We start from the raw sequence: 24,477 nt of genomic DNA on the forward strand, positions 1-24,477 counted from the left end.
CATTGAGGAGGTGGTGGTTTTCTGTATGTTCAATGACTCGGCTTCTGCGTGTTCCTCCTAGGAGTACCATCGTGCTTGTCCTTCTGGTGTTCTGCATATGCTTCCTGGTGGCATGTATCATGTACCTGCATGTCACCCGAGTACAAGTAAGTGATCTCAAATGCCGTGGCCTCTTGATCCTCGCAAGAGACTTACTAAGCATTGCATCATGTCATATCTCCATCAGGCAGGAACCTGTTTAATTTTATTAGTGTACAGCACCTAACACAGTGCAAGGCTTATATAAGTAATGTTTCACATTTCTCCAAAGCAGAAGGAGGCTCCAGAGGCAACCTTGATAGCAGGTCAGGGGAACCTTTGGCTAGCCCAATGTTGCTGAACTACAACTCCCATCATCCCTGATCATTGGCCATGCTTGCTCGGTCTGATGAGAGTTGTAGTTCAGCAACATCTGGAAAGCCAAAGGTTCCCCTTACCTGTTATCAAGGTTGCCTCTGGAGCCTCCTTCTGCTAGAAATGTGGCATCCCTTTTAAGGCAAGGTGGAGCCATCTTTGGCAGCAAGATTGGGTGGGCAAAGCCACAACTGCAGTCCCTCTTCATCCCAGCCCCATGCATGCATGCACACATGCAGGCAACCTCCACCCGCACTTACTTTTCCCCACTGACACCAACTTCCCTTCCCAACATTCTTGCATTCACCCTTTACAGTTTTACTGCAAACTTAAATTAGTTGGTTTGTTTTTTAATCACAGTCATGAGGCTTTCCCCCAGACTCCTTTTCCAAGTGGGAGAATGAATTGCTAATGCTTAGCCTGTCGAACTTATTATGAATAGGAGTCTGCTGAAATAAGAATTAGCTTGCTTGAATGTGAAGATATATCTTTGTGAATGCACAACAAACAAATTTTATTGCGCCAAATGAAATGTAAGACATCAGTTTCATTTTTTGTTGTTTTTTACTATTTTATAAATAACATACCTACCTTGTTTTTGAATTAACAGAGACTATTGTTTTTGTCTTTCAGTGTTTTCCAGGGTGCCTGACAATACAAATTCGAACGATTTTATGTGTTTTTATTGTAATATTAATTTATTCAGTGGCACAAGGCTGTGTGGTGAGTGTATAGGAATGGTTGTCTAATTCATGGGGAGACCTGCCATCCCCTCAGTTTGCTCTGATTTAAGTCATTGAGATCATTTCCATTAGCATGCTAACCCCCTCATATATAATTGCCTTATCATATAAACAGCTAACTATAGTTGATGTGTCTTTTTGAAACTGAAAACCTATATTCTTCTAAGTCCAAGAAAGCTAAATCATTCTACATTTTATTTCTCACTTTGGCTTTTGCTGCTAAGAATCAGTTTATATATGCAGCAAAATCTGGTTGTAATGTTTTTCCCGGACTGTGTCATTTCACATGGAAGTGCACACTGCAAGCTTTTGAATGCTTCACCATGGAAGAAGATTCCCTACAAGTAGAAAACTAGCATGATGCCAGGCTTTCATCCTGACTTGCTGTTTTTCTGTACATAAGGAGCTTATTTCATGGGAAGCACATAAGCATGCAACTCTGTAGCCTGAAGCAGCACAGTCAAACGTCTCCACATTATCCTGCATTTTATTGTGGGCACTGCCCTGTGATCTTATGATGAAGGGTGGTATATCAATCAATTCAACCAACCAACCAACCAACCAACCAATCAATCAATCAATTATGCTGCATGTTACTGACCTTGAGTCATAAATACTGGGGATTCTGCCTCTATGGTGGGTATTACAAGTGATTACTGAAATGATGGAAGGGTTTTTTTGTTTGGTTGCTTCACAAACATAGAACAGAGGTTCTCTCCTGGTCTGCCCCGCAGAGGACCTTAAGGTCCGTAAATAATCATAGCTTAGAGGTCCTGGGCCCTAAGGAAGTCAGACTATCCTCCACCAGGGCCAGGGCCTTCTCAGTGATGGCTCCAAACTGGTGGAATGCTCTGTCCCAGGAGACCAGGGCCCTGCAGGATTGAACTTCCTTCCACAGGGCCTGTAAGACAGAGCTATTCTGCCTGGCCTTTAATTTGAATTTAGCCTGATCTTTTATTCCCCTTCCTTCTTCCCCATCCCCTTTTTATGAAGATTACTTGCTCTGGGATCTCACAGCTAATTCTCCCCTGGTCTCCTCACTGGCCCAAATAGAACTAATTTAGCCAGCTAGCCCTGGTGATCATCTAATCACCTTTGGACTTCCCTATTCCCATGATCTTGGGCTCCATGATCACTGCAGATGGTGACAGCAGCCATGAAATTAAAAGACGCCTGCTTCTTGGGAGAAAAGCAATGACAAACCTAGACAGCATCTTTAAAAGCAGAGACATCACCTTGCCAACAAAGGTCCGTATAGTTAAAGCCATGGTTTTCCCAGTAGTGATGTATGGAAGTGAGAGCTGGACCATAAAGAAGGCTGATCACCGAAGAATTGATGCTTTTGAATTCTGGTGCTGGAGGAGACTCTTGAGAGTCCCATGGACTGCAAGAAGATCAAACCTATCCATTCTTAAGGAAATCAGCCCTGAGTGCTCACTGGAAGGACAGATCCTAAAGCTGAGGTTCCAAGACTTTGGCCACTTCATGAGAAGAGAAGACTCCCTGGAAAAGACCCTGATGTTCGGAAAGATGGAGGGCACAAGGAGAAGGGGATGACAGAGGACGAGATGGTTGGACAGTGTTCTCGAAGCTACCAGCATGAGTTTGACCAAACTTCAGGAGGCAGTGGAAGACAGGAATGCCTGACGTGCTCTGGTCCAGGGGGTCATGAAGAGTTGGACACGACTAAACGACTAAACAACAACAACATGCCCTAGTGGAGATCAAGCCTGTCAGAGAGAACAGGCTCATGCTCCATCTGCCATTCTGGTGGCATCTGGAAGTCTGAAACACGGATACATCTCACCTTTGTGGTGGTGTGCAGTTCATCATCCTGTGCAGCCAGTCACTACATTTCCCAAATTTGTTTGTGAATTGAAGGGCTCATAGTTTTATAAAAGCAATGGAGGAACTTGGAGGATATTGTTCCAAATGTGCTGCTTCACAAATGACTGTAATCTATTAATTAAATTCTTCTCGATTTTCATCCAACGGTATGAATGTCCTCCATTAAAGAAATAAACAGGATGAGGCCCTTCTGGGGTCCGGAGTGCAGCAACATGTGAACAGGCCTTTTCTGCAGTGGCTCCCCGTTTGTGGACTGCTTTCCCCAGGGAGGCTCATCTGGCTTCTTTGCTACATATGTTTAGGTGAAAACATTCCTCTTCTCCCAGGCATTTGGCTAATTAAACAAACTATGGACTTTTAAACTGTCCATAAAAACTTTTATTTTTGTCTGCTACCATGTTATGTATTTTTGTGTTTTTATATTGTAAACTGCCTTGTGATCCTCAGGTGAAAGGTGGTATAGAAATTTACCTGTTTTTTTAAAAAGACTTGATAGCAAATGACACATTTAGCATCACTTCTAGATTCACCCCTAACGCTGTTTTCATCAAATGGAGGACATGTGTGTTTGTGTGAACATTCACCGTTGAAACTTTTCATTCAGCTCTCAACTCCGTTTCTCCCTTAGGTTGGATGTATGCCTTGGGTTTGGAGTACTAATTCCAGCAGCTCCATAGTTATCATTTCTTTGGGTGGGACAAATAAGACAATGAGTGAACTTCCATGCGATGCAGCCCATTATGCATTTCTCTCCTGCGTTGTGGGGACTCTGACCCTGGCAATATTTCTACGCGTATCTTCCTTGCCAAAAATGATCCTCCTGCTTTTTGTTACAATTTTGTACATAGTCATTTTGGAACTCAGCGGATACAGAAAAGCAGTGGGGTAAGTTCATTGCATAATTAAGGAAGAGTTTTGTTGTTTTCATATTTTGCCCCCACACCTTCAGTGCAAAGTAGAGATTCTAATGTATGTGGGAGATGTTGAAGTACAGGCCTAAACTAGCCTTTAAGTGCATAGTCCTCATTCATAACCAAAGCAAAGTTCACATCAATGCAAACTGCATTTGCCCTTGCCTCTCTCCTCTCCCCATGCTCTGTCTAAATTAGGGTTGTAAGGTCCTTGGTGCAAAGCAGCTCTCTGTTTCATGTATTAACTATGCAAAGCACCTTTATACTGATGACACTCTTTAGATAGTCTTAATAATGGTTTTGTGTGTCTGGTATCTGCCTCCAGCACTGCTATAAGCTGGGATTATTGTTGAAGTAAAAGACTTCAGGGCAGCTCCTCATTTCCTTCATCCTGCATTTCAACCTAGCATAAGCAAAAGATGACAGTAGAGGAATCAGGAGAGAGGCAGACGCACTTGTGAGAAGTGAGGAGACTCCTGCTCCCTTCTCCACAAATCTAGAAAGACTAGCCATTGCCTTCTTTGATGGCGGCTGCCACTGCTTCCTCCCTCTAAGATGGTTGGGATTCAAGACTTGTAGTGTACAAAGGATTTCATGGAGGTTCGTTGTTTTCAAGCACTTTTTGAAAATGACAGTGGTTTTTTTGTAAAAGGAAAGGAAAGCTTATGTGCACATTTTCTTTCTTTCTAAAGGGGTGGCTCTTTTTATATTCGTGGCTATGAACCCATCTTGGCCATCTTGCTGTTTTCCTGTGCTTTGGCACTTCATTCCAGGCAGGTGGATTTGAAGCTACGTCTCGACTACCTCTGGGCTATGCAGGCAAGGAAACCTTTCGCCTTTCTAAAGCACAATGTCAAGCTCCTCTTTTCTGTTGCCTCTTATTGTATACAAGGCTATAAAAACCATTTAATTTAGCAAGAATGGGTGTGGAAATGTGGCAATAAACATAGACTGTACCTGCGTGAGTAGTTGCATGTCAGCCCCAAGTTATCTTCCCAGGTAGCTTAGCTTTGCCTTCCTTTCCCTCTCGCTCCCGCCATTTGAGAGCCTGACCTCTGCCAGCAGCCTCAGCTCCAGCCAGGCCTCCTGCTGCTCCTTTCTTCCCCACAGGCCTAGTCAGTTGCCCTCCAGGCTGTCAAGAGGGGATTTGCTTTGATTAGGTTTCCATGAATGTTGGTCTTCTGCTTCGTCAAGTCCTGCACTCGCACTTTGTGTCATTTCCAAACAGTAACTGTGCTGGTTTTTGCTCACCTGTGAGTGACCACTTTTATTCTTGATCCTTTGTTTCCAGTCCTATTCAACATAGTTGGTTTTGCCCATTTACTCAGTATGACACACGTTCATTGCTGAATATGCAGATAAGCCTTAGGTGCTTGTAAAGATGCTACTGCCTCCCTTTAATGAAGCAAAGCAGTTATTGGGTCCTGGCAGCAGATTTTTAAGTACCAGAGGCTGGGTGGGTGCCTAGGATCCTCCCCACAAATCACCATAAGAGAGGAACATGGTGCTGCCCTTCATTTTGTGATTTTTGGTGGTGGGGGAGAGGAAGGCTGGACCCCCAGCTTCAAGCAGTGCCAGCAGGCACATTTTGCAGCCTTCTTGGAGATCTCAGAGAAGGCTGGGGGTCCAGCCTTCCTCTCCCCCACCACCAAAAATCACAAAATGAAAGGCAGCACTAATCAATAAAAATTCAAGGATGTTTTTTAAAAAGAAGTACTGGTTTTCAAAAACCAGAATATTCTTATTTTCAGATTGAGAGTGGGTCCTCTTTCTTGTATCTGATCCCACAGCCTATGAGCTGTGAATGCCACACTTCCCTAGCGCAGGAGTCAGCTTTTGGCAGCCTGCCAAGTGAGGTTTCTCTTTTGCTGCTGAGCATCTGGATTTTGTATTTAATTTTTTAAAATAAAAAAACATTTCACATTACCTCCAATAATGCTCCCCGCCCCCGCATAAAGGAAGGCGAAAGTAACATTTGCATCTCTGGAAACTGAGCAGGAAGAACGAGAGCAAACTATAAACAAACAAAATGTCAAGAACATCTATGAGATAGAAGACAAAGGCCTTAGCCTAGAATACAAATAAATAACATTCTTATTCATCCAACCCTGTGGTGCACCTTTTGATTCTGCCTGAGACCTCCTGTCTAAATTACAGCAAGAACTGAAAGCTTATTTCAAAAGTAAATGATGAGGGCAGAAATAAATATTTAAGGGATCTTCATTTCTAGTTTGTAAAATGCTGAAGTGTTGAAAAAGTCTGGCACAATATGCTAAGCAATGTAGCTTTGCAGTTAAAACAACAACCGTGTCATTCTATTTTAAATGATGACTTTGTAAAGTAGAATGTGGTCCTTTTGTAAAATTGTTTTTTCCCACAACCAAAAAGTTACAGGAAAAAGGGAGGGGGAAGATGTTTGTTGGATAGTGCCCTATGCAGGGCTTGGGATGATGGGATGCAGCGATAGGGTTGAAAGCAAGGGATCAACTAACATAATATGGAGAAGTGGTTTCTGCCACAGCTCATGGCTACTCTCCTTTCTGCTGCCCAGTTGGGAAGCCAGTGATGGTGAAGTGAGATTCAGGGAAACATGGAAGCCTTCTTAAAAAGATATTGTGAAGAGTTCCAAAAGGATCTCTCCAAACTAAGTGAATGGAAAGTCAAATGCCAAAGTCAATTTAATGTGGACAAGTGTATTGCAGCGATGTTTGCCAGGGCAATAAAATCTTAATTTCACACATGTGCTCATGGACTAGCAGTAACAGACCTGTTTTCGTATTCCTAGGTGGGCTCCCAGAGAGGAGAGGATCTTGAAGGCTCTACTCCTCTTCCGTGTGTATTTCAGTGCCAACAAAATGGAAGAAAGACTTGCACCAAATAGAATCAGAATCATGGAATTGTAGAATTGGAAGGGACCTGAGGACCATTCTAGTCCAACCCCCTGCAATGCAGGAATGCTCCCCACAGTCGTCCCTGGAGACCACTGTGAACCACCAATCACCAACCTTCTGGTCCACTGTTCCAGTTGCAGGAGAATCAAACAAGTGACTGGTTTCCCACAGGCCAGTCACTATGAGAACAGCATGCCAGACTAGATGAGCCATTGGCCTTCTTATATGATTCTGGTTCTTCTTATATTCTTACAGTTTGATTTTTGAAGAATAAAGATTTAGGAACATACCCAAATCTATTCCAACATCCCTTTGCACATTCACCCAGAATTTTCTGTTCCACCACAACAGGTTTATTTTGCACAAGTCTTTCTTCCATTTGGTTGATTAATTCTTGTGGTTAGTGAAGAAAGAGCATTATGGTGAGCACTAGTTTGGGCCTTGGCTTAGCACAGCATGGGAAAAGAAAAAGCTGGAGAGAAGCGGAGCAGCATTTCACTCCTCGCTTGGGAGCTGACAAATTTACAGGGTCCCAGTAACCTATCATTTGACTTAGCAAGTTGTGTGACCCAGATCACTCTCTCCAGTGGTATTTCCTCTCTACCAAGTGTGTTCACGACTGCAGTTTTTATTATTTAAAGCACATTTTATTTTCATAGGCAGAAGAAGAGAGAGATGATATGGAAAGAGTGAAACTGGATAACAAAAGAATTCTCTTCAATCTTTTGCCAGCACATGTTGCACAGCATTTTCTCATGTCTAATCCAAGGAACATGGTAAGGAATATGAGTTTTCAGGGTTGTTTCCTGCAACAAACCACAATAGATTGAAAGCACAAATCAGATCAAAATTAAACTTTTAAAACATATTAATAACAGCAAAGGGAAAACTGCAGATAAATTCCTGGGGAAATAAAGAGGAATCATACAGGAACCATGCCCAAAGCATACTGAAACAGGGTAAGACACACAACAAAGATGGATGGATGCATGGCCTGGATATCCGAGGGCAGGGTTACTGGGTGCCACACAGAGAAGGCCCTGATGCTGTTCCCACCAGCCATGCGGAGACACACATGAGGCGTCTGATTACTTCAGTGGATGAGTAGAATCCTATTTGTTAAGTTGTGGGCAAACATAGCAGACGACACAGCGATTTCTCCAGAGCAGCTCTTTATCTGTAAGCTGGACAGACTGAACAGCAAACAGCTCAGCCGGCCTGCTTTTATAGGCAGCCGGCTGTCAACATTGTAGCAACAACAACCCAGGTTTTCCCGCCTAAAATAACTGACGTGGACCTGAGTGAAAACTATCTACAGTATCCCCCTGCTGGCCCAGGGTGAGAACTTCAGTACATAACACCCCTCCCCACCGAGATAAGGCGTTAGTTACAATCGTAATGGTTTCCTTATATACAGCACTACGCGTAATGGTTCAATTAGGCACAAAAGCATATCGGTTACATTTCCCATACTTAGACTAACAGTGATGCATGTCCAACAACATAATCCTTTAAATAAGTTGGACACTTGGAAACTCTGCCAGACCGCCGGGGACTGGTAGCCAAGTCCGGGGGGGCCACACAATTCTTGCTGAGGCTGTGGTGTGACCCTAGGTGGCGTTGAAACCAAATCCCCTGGATCCGCTGCTGTGGGTGGAGCCTCCGCAAGTGGAGTGGTCTGAGTCTGTGGTAAGTCTGGCAGACCCTCTGAAGTGGCTTGGTTCAGCTCCACGCTGGCAGTTTGTGAGGGAGGTGTAGGTGGAGCCTCGCCATCTGTAAGTGTCTCTTCTGGAGCCACAAGCGCAGTTGGGGGCACCACGGTAGTGTCCAAGTCCCCAACCCTGTGCCTAAGCTGGTCTATGTGCCGGCGCCACAAGCGTCCGTCTTCGAGTGCCACCTGGTTCGAGCGAGGTCCAGTGACTCCCACTACTGTGGCTGGCACCCAAGGAATGTCCCCCACATAGTTCCGGGCAAAGACCTGGTTTCCTGGAACAAATGACCGTGGCGCGTTGGCACAGCCTGGGGGTTCAGCCACGGCAAAGTCCGGGTGCAGCCGGTCGAGCGGTGACCTGAGGCGGCGGCCCATAAGCAGTTCAGCAGGACTCCGCCCTGTGGCCGCATGAGGGGTGATGTGTTGCACGAACAAGTATTCGGCGACCTGCTCGTGCCAGTCTCCCCGGTCCAGGCGCGCCAGTGCCTCTTTTGCCAAGCGCATCATTCTCTCCGCTTGCCGTTGCTGGATGGATGAAAGGGTGCCATTAGGGCATGGCAGATGCCCAGTCCCAAAAGATACTGCTCAAAAGTGCCTGACGTCCATTGTTGGAGACAAGGACATCAGGACACCCATGCGTCGCAAACAGGCCTTGCAGCACCCGGATGACGGCCTTGGTAGTGGTGGAGGGCATGAGGGCCACCTCCAGCCATTTGGAATAGGCGTCCACCACTACCATAAAGGTCCGGCCGTGAAAGGGGCCAGCCAGATCGATGTGCACCCTCGACCAGGGTGTCTTTGGTGTCTCCCAGGTGTGTCCCTTAGCTGCCGGTGGTGCAGGCCTTGACTCTTGGCACGCTTGACAGGCGGACACCCAGGCAGTGATGGCATTGTCCATGTTAGGCCACCAGACGTAACACCGAGCCAACGCCTTCATTTTGACAATTCCCGGGTGGCCAATGTGCAGAGCCTCCAGGACACGTTGATGGAGTCTTTGGGGAATCACGACGTGGTCTCCCCACAGCAGACAGCCACGATGAGCCAAGAGTTCATGTTGTCTGGTTGCGAAGGGCTGGAACTCCGATGCAAAAGGCCCTTGTGGCCACCCCCTCCACACCCAGTTGAGCACACGGCTGATGGTGCGATCCTGGGCAGATGCAGAGGCCACAGTGGCAGCCGATACAGGCGCTGCCGGAAGATCCTCAATCAGGAGGAGCGATGAAGCAGGAGCCGGGTCTTCCACAAACACTGGAAGAGAGCAACGGCTGAGGGCGTCAGCATGGCCCATTTCCCCGGGCGATGGACGAGCCGGTGGTGGTAGGCAGCCAGGAAAACAGTCCATCGCAGCATGCGTGGCGAGAGGACTGGTGGAGTTGGACAATCACTGGCAAGGAGGCCCAGGAGCGGCTTGTGGTCAGTGATGAGGTCAAAAGTCCTGCCATAGAGGTATTCATGGAACCTCTTCACTCCAGCCACAAGTGCCAGTGCCTCCTTGTCGAGCTGGCTTTAATTCCGTTCCGTCGGAGATAGCGTCCTGGAAAAGTAGGCGAGCGGTGCTTCTCTTCCGTCTGGAAAACGGTGACTAAGGACAGTGCCGATGCCAAAAGGTGAGGCGTCACAGGCAAGGACCAGCGGCCTGGATTCACTGTACTGTACCAGCACACTGTCTGATGAAAGGAGAGCCTTGACCGCGTTGAAGGCCGCCGTCTCCCGATGACCCCAGGACCAAGGCGTCTTTGTGCTGAGGAGTCGGTAAAGAGGCTCAGCCGCCGTGGCTTTGTGGGGCAGGAACATGTTATAAAAGTTCAGCAGCCCCAGGAACGCCTGCAACTCCGTCTTGTTCTTTGGGATGGGGGCCTGCTGTATAGCGCGGATCTTGGATGTGGTTGGGTGAAGGCCGGAGGCATCGATAAGATAGCCCAGGAACTCTACCTGTGGAACGGCGATCTGGCACTTCTCCCTCTTTACCTTGAGCCCGGCCTCTTGGAACCTGGTCAGCACGGCACGGAGGCGCTCGAACAGCTGCTGGTGTGAGTCTGCGGACACCAAGACGTCATCAAAATATGGTACCACACCCGGAAGCCCTTGCAGGAGACGCTCCATAAGGCTTTGGAAGATGCCAGGAGCCACACTCACCCCGTACTGCAACCGGTGGCAACGGAATGCCCCTCGGTGGGTGACGATCATCTGGGCTTCAGCAGTGACATCATTGACAGGCAGTTGTTGATAGGCTTGGGCAAGGTCCAGCTTAGCGAAGACCTTACCCTCACCCAGGGAATGCAGCAGGTGTTGGACAACAGGAACCGGATAAGCGTGCTGCTGAAGTGCCTTGTTGATTGTGCACTTGTAGTCAGCGCAGATTCTCACCGACCCGTCTGGCTTGACAGGCGTGACGATGGGGGTTTCCCACTTGGCGTGGTCAACCGGCTCCAAAACTCCTTGGGCGATCAGCTTGTCCAGTTGTTCGTCCACCTTAGCCTTGACAGCAAAGGGAACCCGGCATGGCTTTAGCTTGATGGGGGCGACTTGTGGATCAAGGCTAAAGGAGATGGGTGTACCTGTATATTGCCCCAAAGTGCCGTCAGAAACCTCAGCAAAGTCTTTGACCAGACCCTCAGTCTCTGCGTTAGAGATGCAGTTGATGCCGGTGACTTCCAGGCCGAGGGCATCAAACCAGTCTAGCCCTAGGAGGCTTGGCCGCTGACCTTCGACCACCACCAACCGGAGCAGGCCCGAAAAATCCTTGAAGGCGATCCGGAACCGGCCAACGCCTACCACGGGAATGTCGTTTCCCTGGTAGTCTCTCAGGTGTACGCGGTGAGAGTCGAGTTGCCTTTTGGACACTCTGGGTACCAGTCTTTTGATGGTGCTCCAAGACACGATGGACAGGGCAGACCCGGTGTCGATCTCCATGTCACATGGAGCTCCTTCAATGAGCACCGTGACGTTCAGCTTGCGTCACGTAGGTGAGTCGGTTTGGCCAATCGTGGTTCCAGACGGGCAGCGGCAGTTGGTGAGAGCGAAACAGCTTTCCTTGGCAGACTGGAGTGAAGACTTGGAGTTGGTGAAGGGGGGTGTCAGACGGAGCCGACCTTAGCGATGTGGCCCCTTCTGGAACACTTCCTACAGATGGTGTCTCTGAATTGACACTTGGCACGGGAATGGTTGCCTCCGCAGCCGGCACATTCCGGTTGGCCCTTGGACTTCTGTTGGAACTTCCTGCGCTCCCCCTTTGTCTGGTGCACGTCATCGTCTTCACTGGAGGATGCCTCATCACTGCTGGCCTCTTCATGATGCACTGGAACTGTCTTCCTAGCAAGACGCGTGCTGCTGGACTTGTGGATCTCCTGGGCGGAGTGTTCAGCAGCTTCTGAGGCCACAGCCTCCTCAATGGCTTTCTGTAGCATGAGGTCTGGCTTGGCGAGGAGACGCCGTTGCAGATGGATGTCCCGGACCCCACAGACAATTTGATCCATCAGGGCATCGTCTAAGTCTCGGAACTCGCAGTGCATTGCAGCCTGTCACAGGGCGGTGGTGTAGTTGTTGATTGACTCCCCATCTGCCTGGTTCCGGTGATAGAACACATGGTGGGCAGCAATCTTGGATGGCTTTGGTGCGTAGTGGTTGCAGAGCTTCTCTTGGATCGTGTCCCACGGTGTTGCCTGGACTGCTTCAGGCGCAACCAATGCTCGGGCCGTCTCAAACGCCTCAGGCCCACAGAGGCTGAGGAATAGACCCCGCTTACGCTCCTGTGATACTTGCATCAGCTCGTTGGCTTGGAGGTAGCAGTCGAACCGAGCGAGGTAGGAGTCCCATGATTCAGAGGCTGGCGCAAACGGCGGTAGAGGCACAAGTGAAGCCATGATTCCGATGCCGGCGTGAAGGGCGATGGATGGAACACCGTGCTCTAGCCAGAACAGTCAGCTCTGAATTGGTTCTGTCCAGTGATTTCACTCAGTGATTTCGCTCTGTGATTCAGCTCAGTGATTCAGCTCTGCTCAGAGGTGACTGCATCTGGCTGTGCTCTGATGTCCATCGATCCCATCTTCGTCGCCAGTGTTAAGTTGTGGGCGAACATAGCAGACAACACAGCGATTTCTCCAGAGCAGCTCTTTATTTGTAAGCTGGACAGACTGAACAGCAAACAGCTCAGCCGGCCTGCTTTTATAGGCAGCTGGCTGTCAACATTGTAGCAACAACCACCCAGGGTTTCCCACCTAAAATAACTGACGTGGACCTGAGTGAAAACTATCTACAGTATCCCCCTGCTGGCCCAGGGTGAGAACTTCAGTACATAACACTATTAGAGACATCCCTTGAGGTTTCCTGGTCACAAAGTGTTCAGTGCTTTAAAAGTGATGACCAACTCTTCAAATTGCAGCCCCAAACTACCTATCTGTCAGTGCTGTTGACATTATTAAACCTTTTTTAAATCTGCAGTAAAACTCAGAGTCTAAGCTGCATTCTTTGTGAGAAAGCCAGTATACCTGTAGTCTGTCTAGAGTTGATCTTGGAATGAGGAGAGCTGGGTTCACATCTGCTCTACCATGAAGCTCACAGCATGGTCTGGGCAAATCATCATGTCTCAGCCTAGCTAGCCAACTTCACAGTCGTAAAGACAATATAAAGTGGGATTTACCACCCTCTCCTCTTTGGAGGAAAATCAGCTTATAGATGTGCTGAATAATAATACTTAAAACATGGCTTTGTGAAGATCCCAATCTCATGTCGGATGTGGGTTGTTGTAGTCATGAAAGAATAATATTCCACCCCGATTAAAGCAAGTCAGAACATACACAATGTATTTAAATATACAGTATTTTCTTGTTGATTTTATTTTTATCCTGCTCCAAAACAGAGGCAGATTATACAAATCATTTGCTGCTTTGACTCCAATGGGAGGAGGAGCAGGATACACATTTAATAATTAATTATAAAATTTAGTGATGGGTAATTTATTTACTTCCATTTATATCCTGCCTTTCTTCCATCATGGAACCTAAAACAGTATACATATGATTCCTAGGCAGTCAGCCATCTTGGCCACTGACCATTGCCAGAGTTGCTTAGTTTTCAGACCATACCCTGGGATGAAGGATACAACCCCATGATCTCCAGAGGAAAATGTCAGTATATGGTCAATGTCTTAAAGTTACAAGGAGCCACAAAGGAGGCCTTGCATGCGCCTTCATTCTTCAAAGGAGTCTACTCTGACCCCCTTGTGCATTAGGGGACAGAGGAAGGGTGAGAACAGAATCAATAGGGGCAAGCCTGTTCCCCTCAGTGATTTGAGCACCCTGGCTCAAAGTCTTTCAACATCCTTTTTCTCACAAAAACCTTAAAGTTGTTGCTGACGATGTTGTCTTGAATTGGACTTCTTCCAGTCTAAAGATAAAGGTAAATAGGGTGAGCTTCCCTTGCTCTATCCCAGCTTCTGCCAACCTAGCTGTTTGAAAGCATACCAGTGCAAGTTGATAAATAGGTACCTCTGAGGCAGGAAGGTAAATCATTTCCATGTGCTCTGGTTTCCGTCACAGTGCTCCATGCACCAGTAGCGGTTTAGTCCTGCTGGCCATATGACCCAGAAAGCTGTCTGTGAACAAACCCTGGCTTCCTTGGCTTGAAAGCGAGATGAGCATCGCACCCCATAGTCGCCTTTGACTGGACTTAACCATCCAGAGGTCCTTTACCTTTTACCTTACCTGATCCAATCTAATTTAGTTACACTGGTCCCATTGAAATAGATGTGAAAAGTTATTATGATTAAATTAAATTCATTGGAAACTAAGTGCTTATTCAGGCTGGATCCAAGTATTAGCTTGCTATAACAGAAAAAATAATTTGAAAATTTCAGGACCTGTATTACCAGTCCTATTCACAAGTGGGAGTGATGTTTGCTTCCATCCCAAATTTCAACGATTTTTACATTGAACTGGATGGCAATAACATGGGAGTTGAATGTTTACGCCTCTTAAATGAAATTATTGCAGATTTTGATGAGGTAAGCATTCTTTCATTCAGTCTGCCTTTTCAGGAATATTTTTGTAAGCTCATCATCATGTTGAGAAGGTCACACTCTTAAAATTATCTCACAGTTTGCATTTCATTCTAATTGCGTTGGCATTACCAAGTGATCCAGGCAAAAAGTGAAATGTTCCTAGTTTTATGAAGACAGAAAATTATTCAGAATTAGGCCAAACATTTACTATCATCTTAGCTTCTGATTGAAGGGACATCCGTTGATCCCCCTTCCCCATTGGGGACCCGTTCCTCCAGCCAAGCCTCCCCAGTGATTCAGTAGCTGACCACGTTAGAGAGAGATCACACCATGTACCATTTTTTATTCCATACTGTCCTGAACACTACTTTGGCTGTACTCAAGCTGTAATCTTTTATCCGCCTGCCAAAGTGTTCCTCCCTCTTAGTGCAAATTGGTATCTCCCAGAATAGTGCAGGATCTAGCCAGGCAGAAACACCACTACAACACTCTGGTAAGGAGGAATTTGGGTTTATACAGCATGGCAGGTCAGATATTCTTTGCTGCAGTTCTTAAACTGTTTCTACATCCCCCCAGCTTCCTTGTAGCAAGCTGGTAAAGCAAAAGTTGGTAAGATTAATTGTGCAGTAAAAAATAACAAATTCTTACAATTTAGGCCTATAGCAAATCACATCAGGATTTTTGAAAATCCTATCAGGTATCTTGAAAATGACCAAGTGTCTCATTTTGAGCTCACTTAAGTCCTTAGGAAATTGGTTGTAAATGTGAGATAGCACAAAGGCTTGGAAATTATAAGAGGAATATGCCTGCACAAAACTCTTCTTTCTTGCCTAAAATATTATGTAATGTTTAACAGTTTTATGTTTTAAACAAAGCTTATGGACAAAGAATATTATAAAGACATTGAAAAAATCAAGACGATTGGCAGCACATACATGGCAGCCGTGGGACTTGTACCAACCACTGGCACCAAGGTAATGTGTTTTTTTACTTCTTAATGCCTTCTCTAAGCATTTTCACAAATGATGCTAAGAATGCTGTTAGAACTCATTTAGGCTGGTATACTTTTATACTAATGGATTGCTCAGATTTAGGAAACAGGAAGCAAGGCAGGAAGCCTTTCTTGGAGAATTCCCAGGTCTGTTTGGCCTGTGGATTTTTCAAACAAACTTATCAGAGACCTGTTCCAGTTCAGGAGGCTACAAGATTTCCCCTAAGAACCTGAGGTTTTATATGGTGTTGCTGCTTTCCAAAGGAAATGAGGGCAATGGCCTGGTCCTAGTGCACAGTGTTCAGATAGACTCAGATCAGCTTCTTCCACCCTGAATATTTGATAGTCCCCTTCCAAAAGTTGGCCAAACCCTTCAGATACCAGCCAGAAAAGAGAGGAGGAGGAGGAGTTTGGATTTGATATCCCGTTTTATCACTACCCAAAGGAGTCTCAAAGCGGCTAACAATCTCATTTCCCTTCCTCCCCCACAACAAACCCTCTGTGAGGTGAGTGGGGCTGAGAGTCTTCAGAGATGTGTGACTGGTCCAAGGTCACCCAGCAGCTGCATGTGGAGGAGCGGAGACACGAACCCGGTTCACCAGATTATGTGGGGGTTTTTTTAATAATATTTTATTAGATTTTAGGAATAAAAGATTTAGAAAAGTACAAAAAGACAAAAATACAAAGTCACAAAATACAAAATTGCAAACCTTAAAGCATAAAAAAGAAAAAGATAAAAATAAAAAGGCACATACAAGAAAAAAGAAAAGAAAAAACAAAAATCCCTCTTATTTTCCTGACTTCCTCACATCTCCCTTTTTTGTATCCGTTTTAAAATTTGATTCAGCAAATTAATTATTAATTATTTAATTTATCTATTTATCTGTTATAAGTCCAATCTTAACCTTATTACCAGAACCCCTTCAATTCAAATCAATACCATCAACATTCAAAAATTTTACAGTGCTTCTGTAAATAAATTTTAAATTTCCTCCAATCTTCTTCCACCAACTCTTCTCCCTGGTCTCGGATTCTGCCAGTCATCTCCGCCAGTTCCCTATAGTCCATGAATTGCGTCTGCCATTCTTCCAGTGTGGGTAGGTCTTGTGTCTTCCAATGCTTCGCGATGAGAATTCTTGCTGCTGCTGAATACATAAAAAAAGTTCTATCCTTCTTTGACACCGTTTGATCAACTATGCCCAGGAGGAAGATTATGAGATTACCGCTCTTAACCACTACACCACACTGTCCTGAACTATTTGATACCTTGCCCAGTAAAAAGGTAAAAGGTAAAGGTACCCCTGCCCGTACGGGCCAGTCTTGACAGACTCTGGGGTTGTGCGCCCATCTCACTCAAGAGGCCAGGGGCCAGCGCTGTCCGGAGACACTTCCGGGTCACGTGGCCAGCGTGACAAAGCTGCATCTGGCGAGCCAGAGCCGCACACGGAAACGCCGTTTACCTTCCCGCTGGTAAGCGGTCCCTATTTATCTACTTGCACCCGGAGGTGCTTTCGAACTGCTAGGTTGGCAGGCGCTGGGACCGAGCAGCGGGAGCGCACCCCGCCGCAGGGATTCGAACCGCCGACCTTTCGATCGGCAAGTCCTAGGCGCTGAGGCTTTAACCCACAGCGCCACCTGCGTCCCCTACCTTGCCCAGTACATATCCTCAAAATCCTTCCCTTTGTTCCCTTTGAGGATTTGGGTGTTCTGAATGAATGGTGTATTTTTTCAGTGGTACCGCTAATATTGGAAACCCATGAACTCCTTGAGAGTAATAATATCATTAAATGGTGAAAATAAACACAACTCCACAAATGTAACACCTAACAAGCTATTAGGCTCCATTTGGAATGCATCTCACTTAATCTTATGATTGCGGGGTATCATTAATAGATATCCTCACAAGAGGATCTAGCCATGAGGCCTGTGTACTCTCTGCAGTGCGGGGGGGGGGGGGGGAAGAATCCAGCCGACAGGAGTCCTCATTTGGCATGTGAGGCCATTTCCCCAAAACCATGCCCTGATAGGTGGCATACAGTGGCATGTTCATTCTGCAGGTGCATTTCCAAGCATGTTGCGATAGAAACTATTTGGAAATGCAGTTCAAAAGCAATGTCTCTCAGTGCCCATCAGCATTTTGAAGTGCATTTCCATGCAGTTTCTATTGCAACTGTGTGGATGTGCATTTGCAAGGTGTTGTCTCTCACTTCCCATCAGATGCTGAGGAAGAGCCTTCAATGTGCATTTCCAAGCAGTTTCTGCTGTAAATGCCCTTCAAAGTGTTTGAACAGATGCCTCTAGGAAGCCCACAAACAAAGTATGTTAGCAATAATCTTATCCTGCTGTTGCCTTCTCCATTTTATGTATTTCATAAAATGTATACACAGTTTGATTATTAAAAAAAACCCAACTCACTCTACAAAAAGGATAAAACAAAAAAAATTAATCAATAAGAGCAACCATAATTTAAGATCTTCAAAAAGCTGAAATAACAATAAGCTGAAACAATAAACTGATCTCAGTAGGCAGGGAGTTCCAAGGTGCCGGGGTCACCAGACTGAAGGGGTATTATGGGGCACCAGCAGCAGCACTGATTCCTCCAGTCAAAGCGGTTGAGTGGGCCCCTGTGGGGTGAGGCAGTCTAGCTGTTGGTAGACCAGTCTTCTATGTGTGGGGCAGACAGAGTGTGTCTCATTCCTCCTTAAAGCCCTCTGGGCCCATGGCCACCAGCCTTATCCACAGTGGGGCAGGTCTTGTGGAACAGCTGCCCTCAGGAAGGGGTTCTCAAGCCATCTGGAGGTCTCAGAGAAAATGTTGTTAAGACAGACTCTTTTTATGATTTTTCTAAAATAATAACGTGCTTCTTGTTTATTTGTTTGTTTGTTTTAAAATGTGCTTTTAACTTAATAGCTTATTGTGTTTGAAGCCACTTGATTTCACTTCAGAGAAAGACAGGGAAAGCACATGAAGAAATAAATAATGTCTAACCTTTTTTTAAAAAAAATCTAGGCAAAGAAATCAATTTATTCCCATCTCAGTACACTGGCTGATTTTGCAATAGAAATGTTTGATGTTCTTGATGAAATCAACTATCAGTCTTACAATGACTTCGTTCTTCGGGTTGGTAAGTCATACTTTTCAGGAATTAGGGGTTGACTGGTTGGTTTTGTAGCATGCCCTCAATGATGTATTAGTGGTGAATTTGTACTGGACCATCCACACTCACTGTTGCTGTATTTGTTGTTCTGCAATGCTTCCCCTCTTTTTGAGCATTATTGCTATCTGAAGGGGCATTCTTGCACTTTAGCACAGCAAAAGCAGGACAAAAATAATTGTGGTATGAAAAGTGACAGGACATAAATGTACTTCTGACAAAGCAGTATGGCCACCCTCAAACTTTTACAGGAGCAAATGGTATTGAAAGAGTGATTTCATATTAATCATAATGAATGTGCAATAAAAATGATGTCTGGAGGGGCCCTAATTCTATATGGCTGCTGTTGCTGGGGCTGATGCTAGAATTCATAGCAGATTTGTACAAACAGAAGAACTTCTGAAATAATATTGAAGTGTTATAGCAGCATGATCTAAACTATGTTCTTCTGCGTGTCTAAACACCTGGGAAACAATTCTACACAGCTTTGGCTGTGAATGAGTTTATAAATCTGTAAAATAAACAAGCTACTGATAATTTAATTGGAAACAAGGAAGGGAAAATTAGAAGAAAATCACTTCTCAGAACAGGAATTTCAGACTTAGTCACATGGCTGGGACAAGGATCCAGGGATAGGGAGAAGCTCGCAAGCAGCAAAGAATGCCCCTATCCACTTAGAGACATCTTAAAAACATTAAGCAGTTCAGAACTGATTTTCAATAAACAAATTCCCTAGATGGTCTCTTATTAAATGCTTTGAAGACCTGGCTTTTTAAGATATTAGGTTCTCATTAAAGAAGCACCTGACTTGCATCCAGTCTCATGTCATTTCCCTACCTCTGCTGCTGCCACCACCTTCTGTTAGTCACATGCACTGGCTCCCGGTGGAGTACAGGATCAGGTTTAAGGTGCTGGTTTTAACCTTCAAAGCCCTATACGGCCTAGGACCCTCGTACCTACGGGACCGCCTCTCCTGGTATGCCCCACAGAGGAACCTACGGTCTTCAAACAAAAACACCTTGAAGGTCCCAGGCCACAGAGAGGTTAGGCTGGCCTCAACTAGAGCCAGGGCCTTTTCGGCTGTAGCTCCAACCTGGTGGAATGCTCTGTAACAAGAGACAAGGGCCCTGCAGGACTTGACATCTTTCCGTAGGGCCTGCAAGACAGAGCTGTTCCGCCAGGCCTTTGGTTAGGGCGCAGCCTGACTCCCTCCTCTGGCAACCTTTACAAAACTTTATGGCCATCAATCTTGATTTTAATTAATTTTTATAATGTTTTTATAATGTCGCACTATTTTGGTGTTGTTAGCCGCCCTGAGCCCGGCTTCGGCTGGGGAGGGCGGGATATAAATAAAATTTATTATTATTATTATTATTATTATTCACAAAGGGATCCCCAACGCAGCAAAGACAGTTGCTAGATGGGGCAGAAGCCGTGCTCTGGCCTCCCTCTGCTGCTTATCGGCCAGCAGGGAGAGGGGTGAGGCAGCGGTGAGGTCAGCCCGCCCCCCATGCAGACACACCAGAAGGATCTTCCCAATGGGAGAATAGGGGCATTCAATGACTTTTCAAAAGTGTTGGTGGGAAGGGGTTATTGGTCTGCTATACGGGGGTTGTGTCATGTATTATGTGTTTTGTGTTTCCATTTTGGTTTTTTATGTTGTGAACTGCCCTGTGATCTTCAGAAGGACAGTACACAAATTTATATTATAATAATTATAACAACAACAACAATAATAAATGTGACATGAATTGTCATTCACAAGTTACAAGAAATGAGATTCTTACAAAGCATCAGGAAGAACTTTCTGATGGTAAGGGCTGTTATACAGTGGAACAGACTCCCACAAGAGGTGGTGGACCTTCCTCCCTTGGAGGCTTTGAAGCAGAGGTTGAGTGGCCATCTGTCATGGATGCTTCAGTTGAGATTCCTGATTGAAGAGGGTTAGACTAGAGGACTCTCAGGGTCTCTTCCAACTCTACAATGCTATGATTCCACCTTTAGCTATCAAAGTGACAGCTTAATTGTGTGAATAAATGATTTGTGGTACATATCAAAATATGTAAGGTAATTTACAGTATCAAATGATCATAGAATGATGTCTGTGTCTGTCCCAGAATCTATGGCCAAGGTCCTTTTTTTAAAATAATATTTATTAAAGTTTAAAAAGTTACAAAAAGAAAAAGTAAAAACACCATATTAAACAAAAACAAAACAGCACATCACAATAAGGAAAAAGAAAAAGAAAAAAAGAATTAATTAAAAATTACAATTAAAAAACACATCAAACCTTCCCATAACTTATCTTTCATTTGCTTGTTTCCTTGACCTCCTCACACCTCCCTTTTTTGTATTCTAGTTCGGTTAACTATTTCAGCAAATCCTTTCCAGCTTTTCAAATTTTTGTCCTGTAATTTATCTTAATATAATGTAACTTTACTTTCCCTCCTTTCACCAATTAACAGTCTGTTTTTTCCTAAACCTTTATAACATTTCTGCTAAAACCACATAACTTCATTCCAACATCCTTCTAACATTCATTAATTTTACAATGTTTCTGTAGATAGTCTTTTTTTTAAAAAAAAATATTTATTAAAATTTCAAAGAAATTACAAAAATAGAAAAAAGAAAAGAAAAAATAAGAAAAAGGACAAAAAATACAAAATACAGAAAAATAAAAACAGTTAAAAACAAATCAGTCTTTCCATCTCTTATCTTTCATTTACTTATTTCCCTGACCTCCTCTCAGATAGTCTTTAAATTTCTTCCAATCTTCCTCCACCGACTCTTCTCCCTGGTCTCGGATTCTGCTGGTCATTTCTACCAGTTCCATGTAGTCCATCACCTTCATCTGCCATTCTTCCCGGGTGGGTAGATCTTGTTTCTTCCAGTACTTTGCAATAAGTATTCTTGCAGCTGTTGTAGCATACATAAAGAAAGTTCTATCCTTCTTTGGCACCAATTGGCCAAGCATGCCCAGGAGAAAGGCCTCTGGTTTCTTCAGAAAGGTATATTTAAGAAGAGTTTGGATTTGATATCCCGGCTTTCACTCCCTTTAAGGAGTCTCAAAGCGGCTAACATTCTCCTTTCCCTTCCTCCCCCACAACAAACACTCTGTGGGGTGAGTGGGGCTGAGAGACTTCAAAGAAGTGTGACTGGCCCAAGGTCACCCAGCAGCTGCATGTGGAGGAGCGGAGACACGAACCCGGTTCCCCAGATTACGAGACTACTTAACCACTACACCATACTGGCTATTTAAATACCTTTTTCATTTCATTATAGATCATCTCCCAGAAAGCCTTAATCCTTGGGCATGTCTACCAAAGGTGAAAGAATGTACCTTCAGTCTCTTTGCATTTCCAACATTTATTATCGGGCAAATGATAAATTTTTGCGAGCTTGACTGGTGTCATGTACCACCTGTAAATCATTTTCATTAAATTCTCTCTTAGGGCATTACATGCCGTAAATTTCATACCTGTGGTCCATAACTGTTCCCAGTCAGCCATCATAGTGTTATGTCCAACATCTTGTGCCCATTTAATCATAGCTGATTTCACCGTTTCATCCTGAGTGATCCATTTCAACACCAAGTTATACATTCTTGACAAGTTCTTAGTTTTGGGATCTAACAGTTCTGTTTCCAATTTTGATTTTTCCATCTGGAAGCCAATTTTTTTGTCCAAATTATATGCCTCCATTATTTGGTAATAATGAAGCCAGTCTCGCACTCTATTTTTTAGTTTTTCAAAACTCTGAAGTATTAGTCTCCCTCTTGTTCCAAAATTTCCCAGTATTTCGGCCTTGCTGTGATAAAAATGAATGTATTGCCAAGGATGTTGTATTAATCCTGTCTCCTTCTGAAACCTCTCTCTCTCAGTCACTGTTAGATTTTTCTCTAAAACCTTAGTTTTCATCTTATTCAACTTAAAACCCGCTACCTGACCAAATTCTAGAATCAGTTCCAGTACTCTTTTAGTACTAGATTCTGGCTCCTGTAATGTCAATACCAAATCATCGGCAAATGCTTTCAATTTGTACTGTTTAGCTCCGACTTGTATACCTTTACCAATTGGAGAGATTGGGCAACCTTGGAGAGATTGGGCAACCTTGTCGTGTTCCTTTCTCTATCTTAAATTCTTCTGTCACTACATTATTCACAATTAGTTTAGCCTTTTGTTCTGAGTAAATTTCACCTATACCGTTTCCAAAACCTTGACCTACCCCCATCCCCTGTAAATTCTTCTTCATAAAACTCCAAGAAATATTGTCAAAGGCTTTCTCCGCGTCCACAAATATCAAAACTGCTTTGGTATTAATATTCACTTGTAGTTTTTCTAAGATGTTAATTATGTTCCTCGTATTGTCAGACAAGTGTCTGCCCGGGAGAAAGCCCGCTTGATCTTTGTGAATTTCTCCTACTAGTACCTTTTTTAATCTTTTAGCCAAAATATCTGCAAAAATTTTATAATCCACATTAATCAAAGATATGGGGCGGTAGTTCTTGAGCTGTGTCTTCTCAGACTCTGTTTTTGGTATAAGTGTAATATAGGCTTCCTTCCACGACTCTGGTGCCTTTTTCCCTTCCAATATTTCATTACAGACTTCCTTTAAGGGTTTTACTAACCATTCTTTCAGGGATCTATAATATCTTGAAGTCAAACCATCTGGTCCTGGAGATTTACCTAGTTGCGTGTTCTGAATGGCCCCTTCTATCTCCTGCTCCGTTATTTTGTAATTCAACATTAGCTTATTTTCTTGAGAGATTTTTTGTAATCCATTTGTTTTCAAAAATCGATCAATGTCCATTTCTTTCTGCGTCTCCTGTGTATATAATTGTTTAAAGTACATTTGGAAGCACTTTCTGATCTCCACTGGATTCTGTATATTCTTTCCTTCCACTTCCAAGTTTGTAATGGTATTGAGTTTTTGTCTTTTTTTATTTGCCAAGCCAGCAGTTTTCCGCATTTATTTGTCGATTCAAATGTCTTTTGCCTCATATGTTTAATTTTCCATTCTATTTCCTGGTTCATCATTTTCATATATTGTGCTTGATATAACTTTATCTCTTTCAGGATCTCCTGCGACTGGTTTCACTCTCAGTTACTTCTCTCCTTCATTTTCTCCAAAATCTTGTCTTTTTTCTCATTTTGAACTCTCTTCTTAATCGCATTCTGTTGTATCAGAAATCCTCTCATAACCGCTTTGCTTGTGTCCCAAATTATCTTTTTTCAACAGTGGTGTTCATATTTATCTCAAAATAATCTCTCAAAGTTTTTTGGGCCTTTTTTGTCACTTCTTCGTTCCTGAACAAAGTGTCATTCATCCTCCATCTGAAGGAACCAGTTGGTGTTAGTTTCATTTCCATCTTCACAGCATTGTGGTCGGAGCAAGTTTTAGGGCAAATTTCCACCTTTCTAGTCTTCGGAGCCAGCCCTCTAGTTACCCAAATTTGGTCAATTCTTGTCCATGTCATTTTGGCCTCATAGAAGAAAGTTCCCTCTCTTCCCAAGGGGTTCTTCATTCTCCAGATGTCAACTAAATCCATATTGTCAGTCATATTGAAAAAGGTTTTTGGTAGTGTACCATCCTTGGTAACTACCTGCCTCTGGGCCTTGTCCATATTTGTAGACACTACTCCATTCATGTCCCCCATCAGGATCATATTATAATCCATATAGTCCATCAGAATCTCATGTAACTTTTTTAAAAATTCCGATTTTCCCTCGTTTGGTACATAAATACCTACTATCAGAAATTTCTCTCCTTGTGATTGGATTTCAATTGCAACAAATCTTCCTTGGTCATCTTTAAATATAAATTTCGGTGATAGGCTC

The 24,477-nt window shown here is 44.3% G+C and overlaps 1 protein-coding gene and 1 long non-coding RNA gene across 7 annotated transcripts in view; one reads left to right on the plus strand and one right to left on the minus strand.

Moving 5' to 3' along the window:
* LOC309380962 overlaps nt 1-7,208 on the minus strand; it is a 44,058-nt gene extending 36,850 nt beyond the window's left edge. For 3 of the 4 annotated variants that reach the window (XR_014173229.1, XR_014173230.1, XR_014173231.1), the window contains exon 1: nt 6,663-7,208. This is a non-coding gene — a long non-coding RNA (uncharacterized lncRNA). Of the gene's footprint in view, nt 1-4,852; nt 5,028-6,662 lie in introns of all 4 variants that reach the window. The other variant, XR_014173232.1, reaches the window with a different exon arrangement.
* The window catches only part of ADCY1 (adenylate cyclase 1), a 184,290-nt gene that overhangs the window by 144,887 nt on the left and 14,926 nt on the right, over nt 1-24,477 (plus strand). For 2 of the 3 annotated variants that reach the window (XR_014173165.1, XM_081931018.1), the window contains exons 11-18: nt 62-146; nt 1,027-1,116; nt 3,613-3,869; nt 4,588-4,714; nt 7,446-7,562; nt 14,352-14,498; nt 15,371-15,469; nt 18,496-18,610. Coding sequence is in view for 1 of the 3 variants with exons in the window: in XM_081931018.1 (XP_081787144.1) it covers nt 62-146; nt 1,027-1,116; nt 3,613-3,869; nt 4,588-4,714; nt 7,446-7,562; nt 14,352-14,498; nt 15,371-15,469; nt 18,496-18,610 (1,037 nt within the window). In the remaining 2 variants the exon portion in view is untranslated. Of the gene's footprint in view, nt 1-61; nt 147-1,026; nt 1,117-3,612; nt 3,870-4,587; nt 4,715-7,445; nt 7,563-14,351; nt 14,499-15,351; nt 15,470-18,495; nt 18,611-24,477 lie in introns of those variants that run through there. The other variant, XR_014173166.1, reaches the window with a different exon arrangement.

Source organism: Podarcis melisellensis, assembly GCF_964234715.1.
Source record: "Podarcis melisellensis genome assembly, chromosome: 12".
Taxonomy (NCBI): domain Eukaryota; kingdom Metazoa; phylum Chordata; class Lepidosauria; order Squamata; family Lacertidae; genus Podarcis; species Podarcis melisellensis.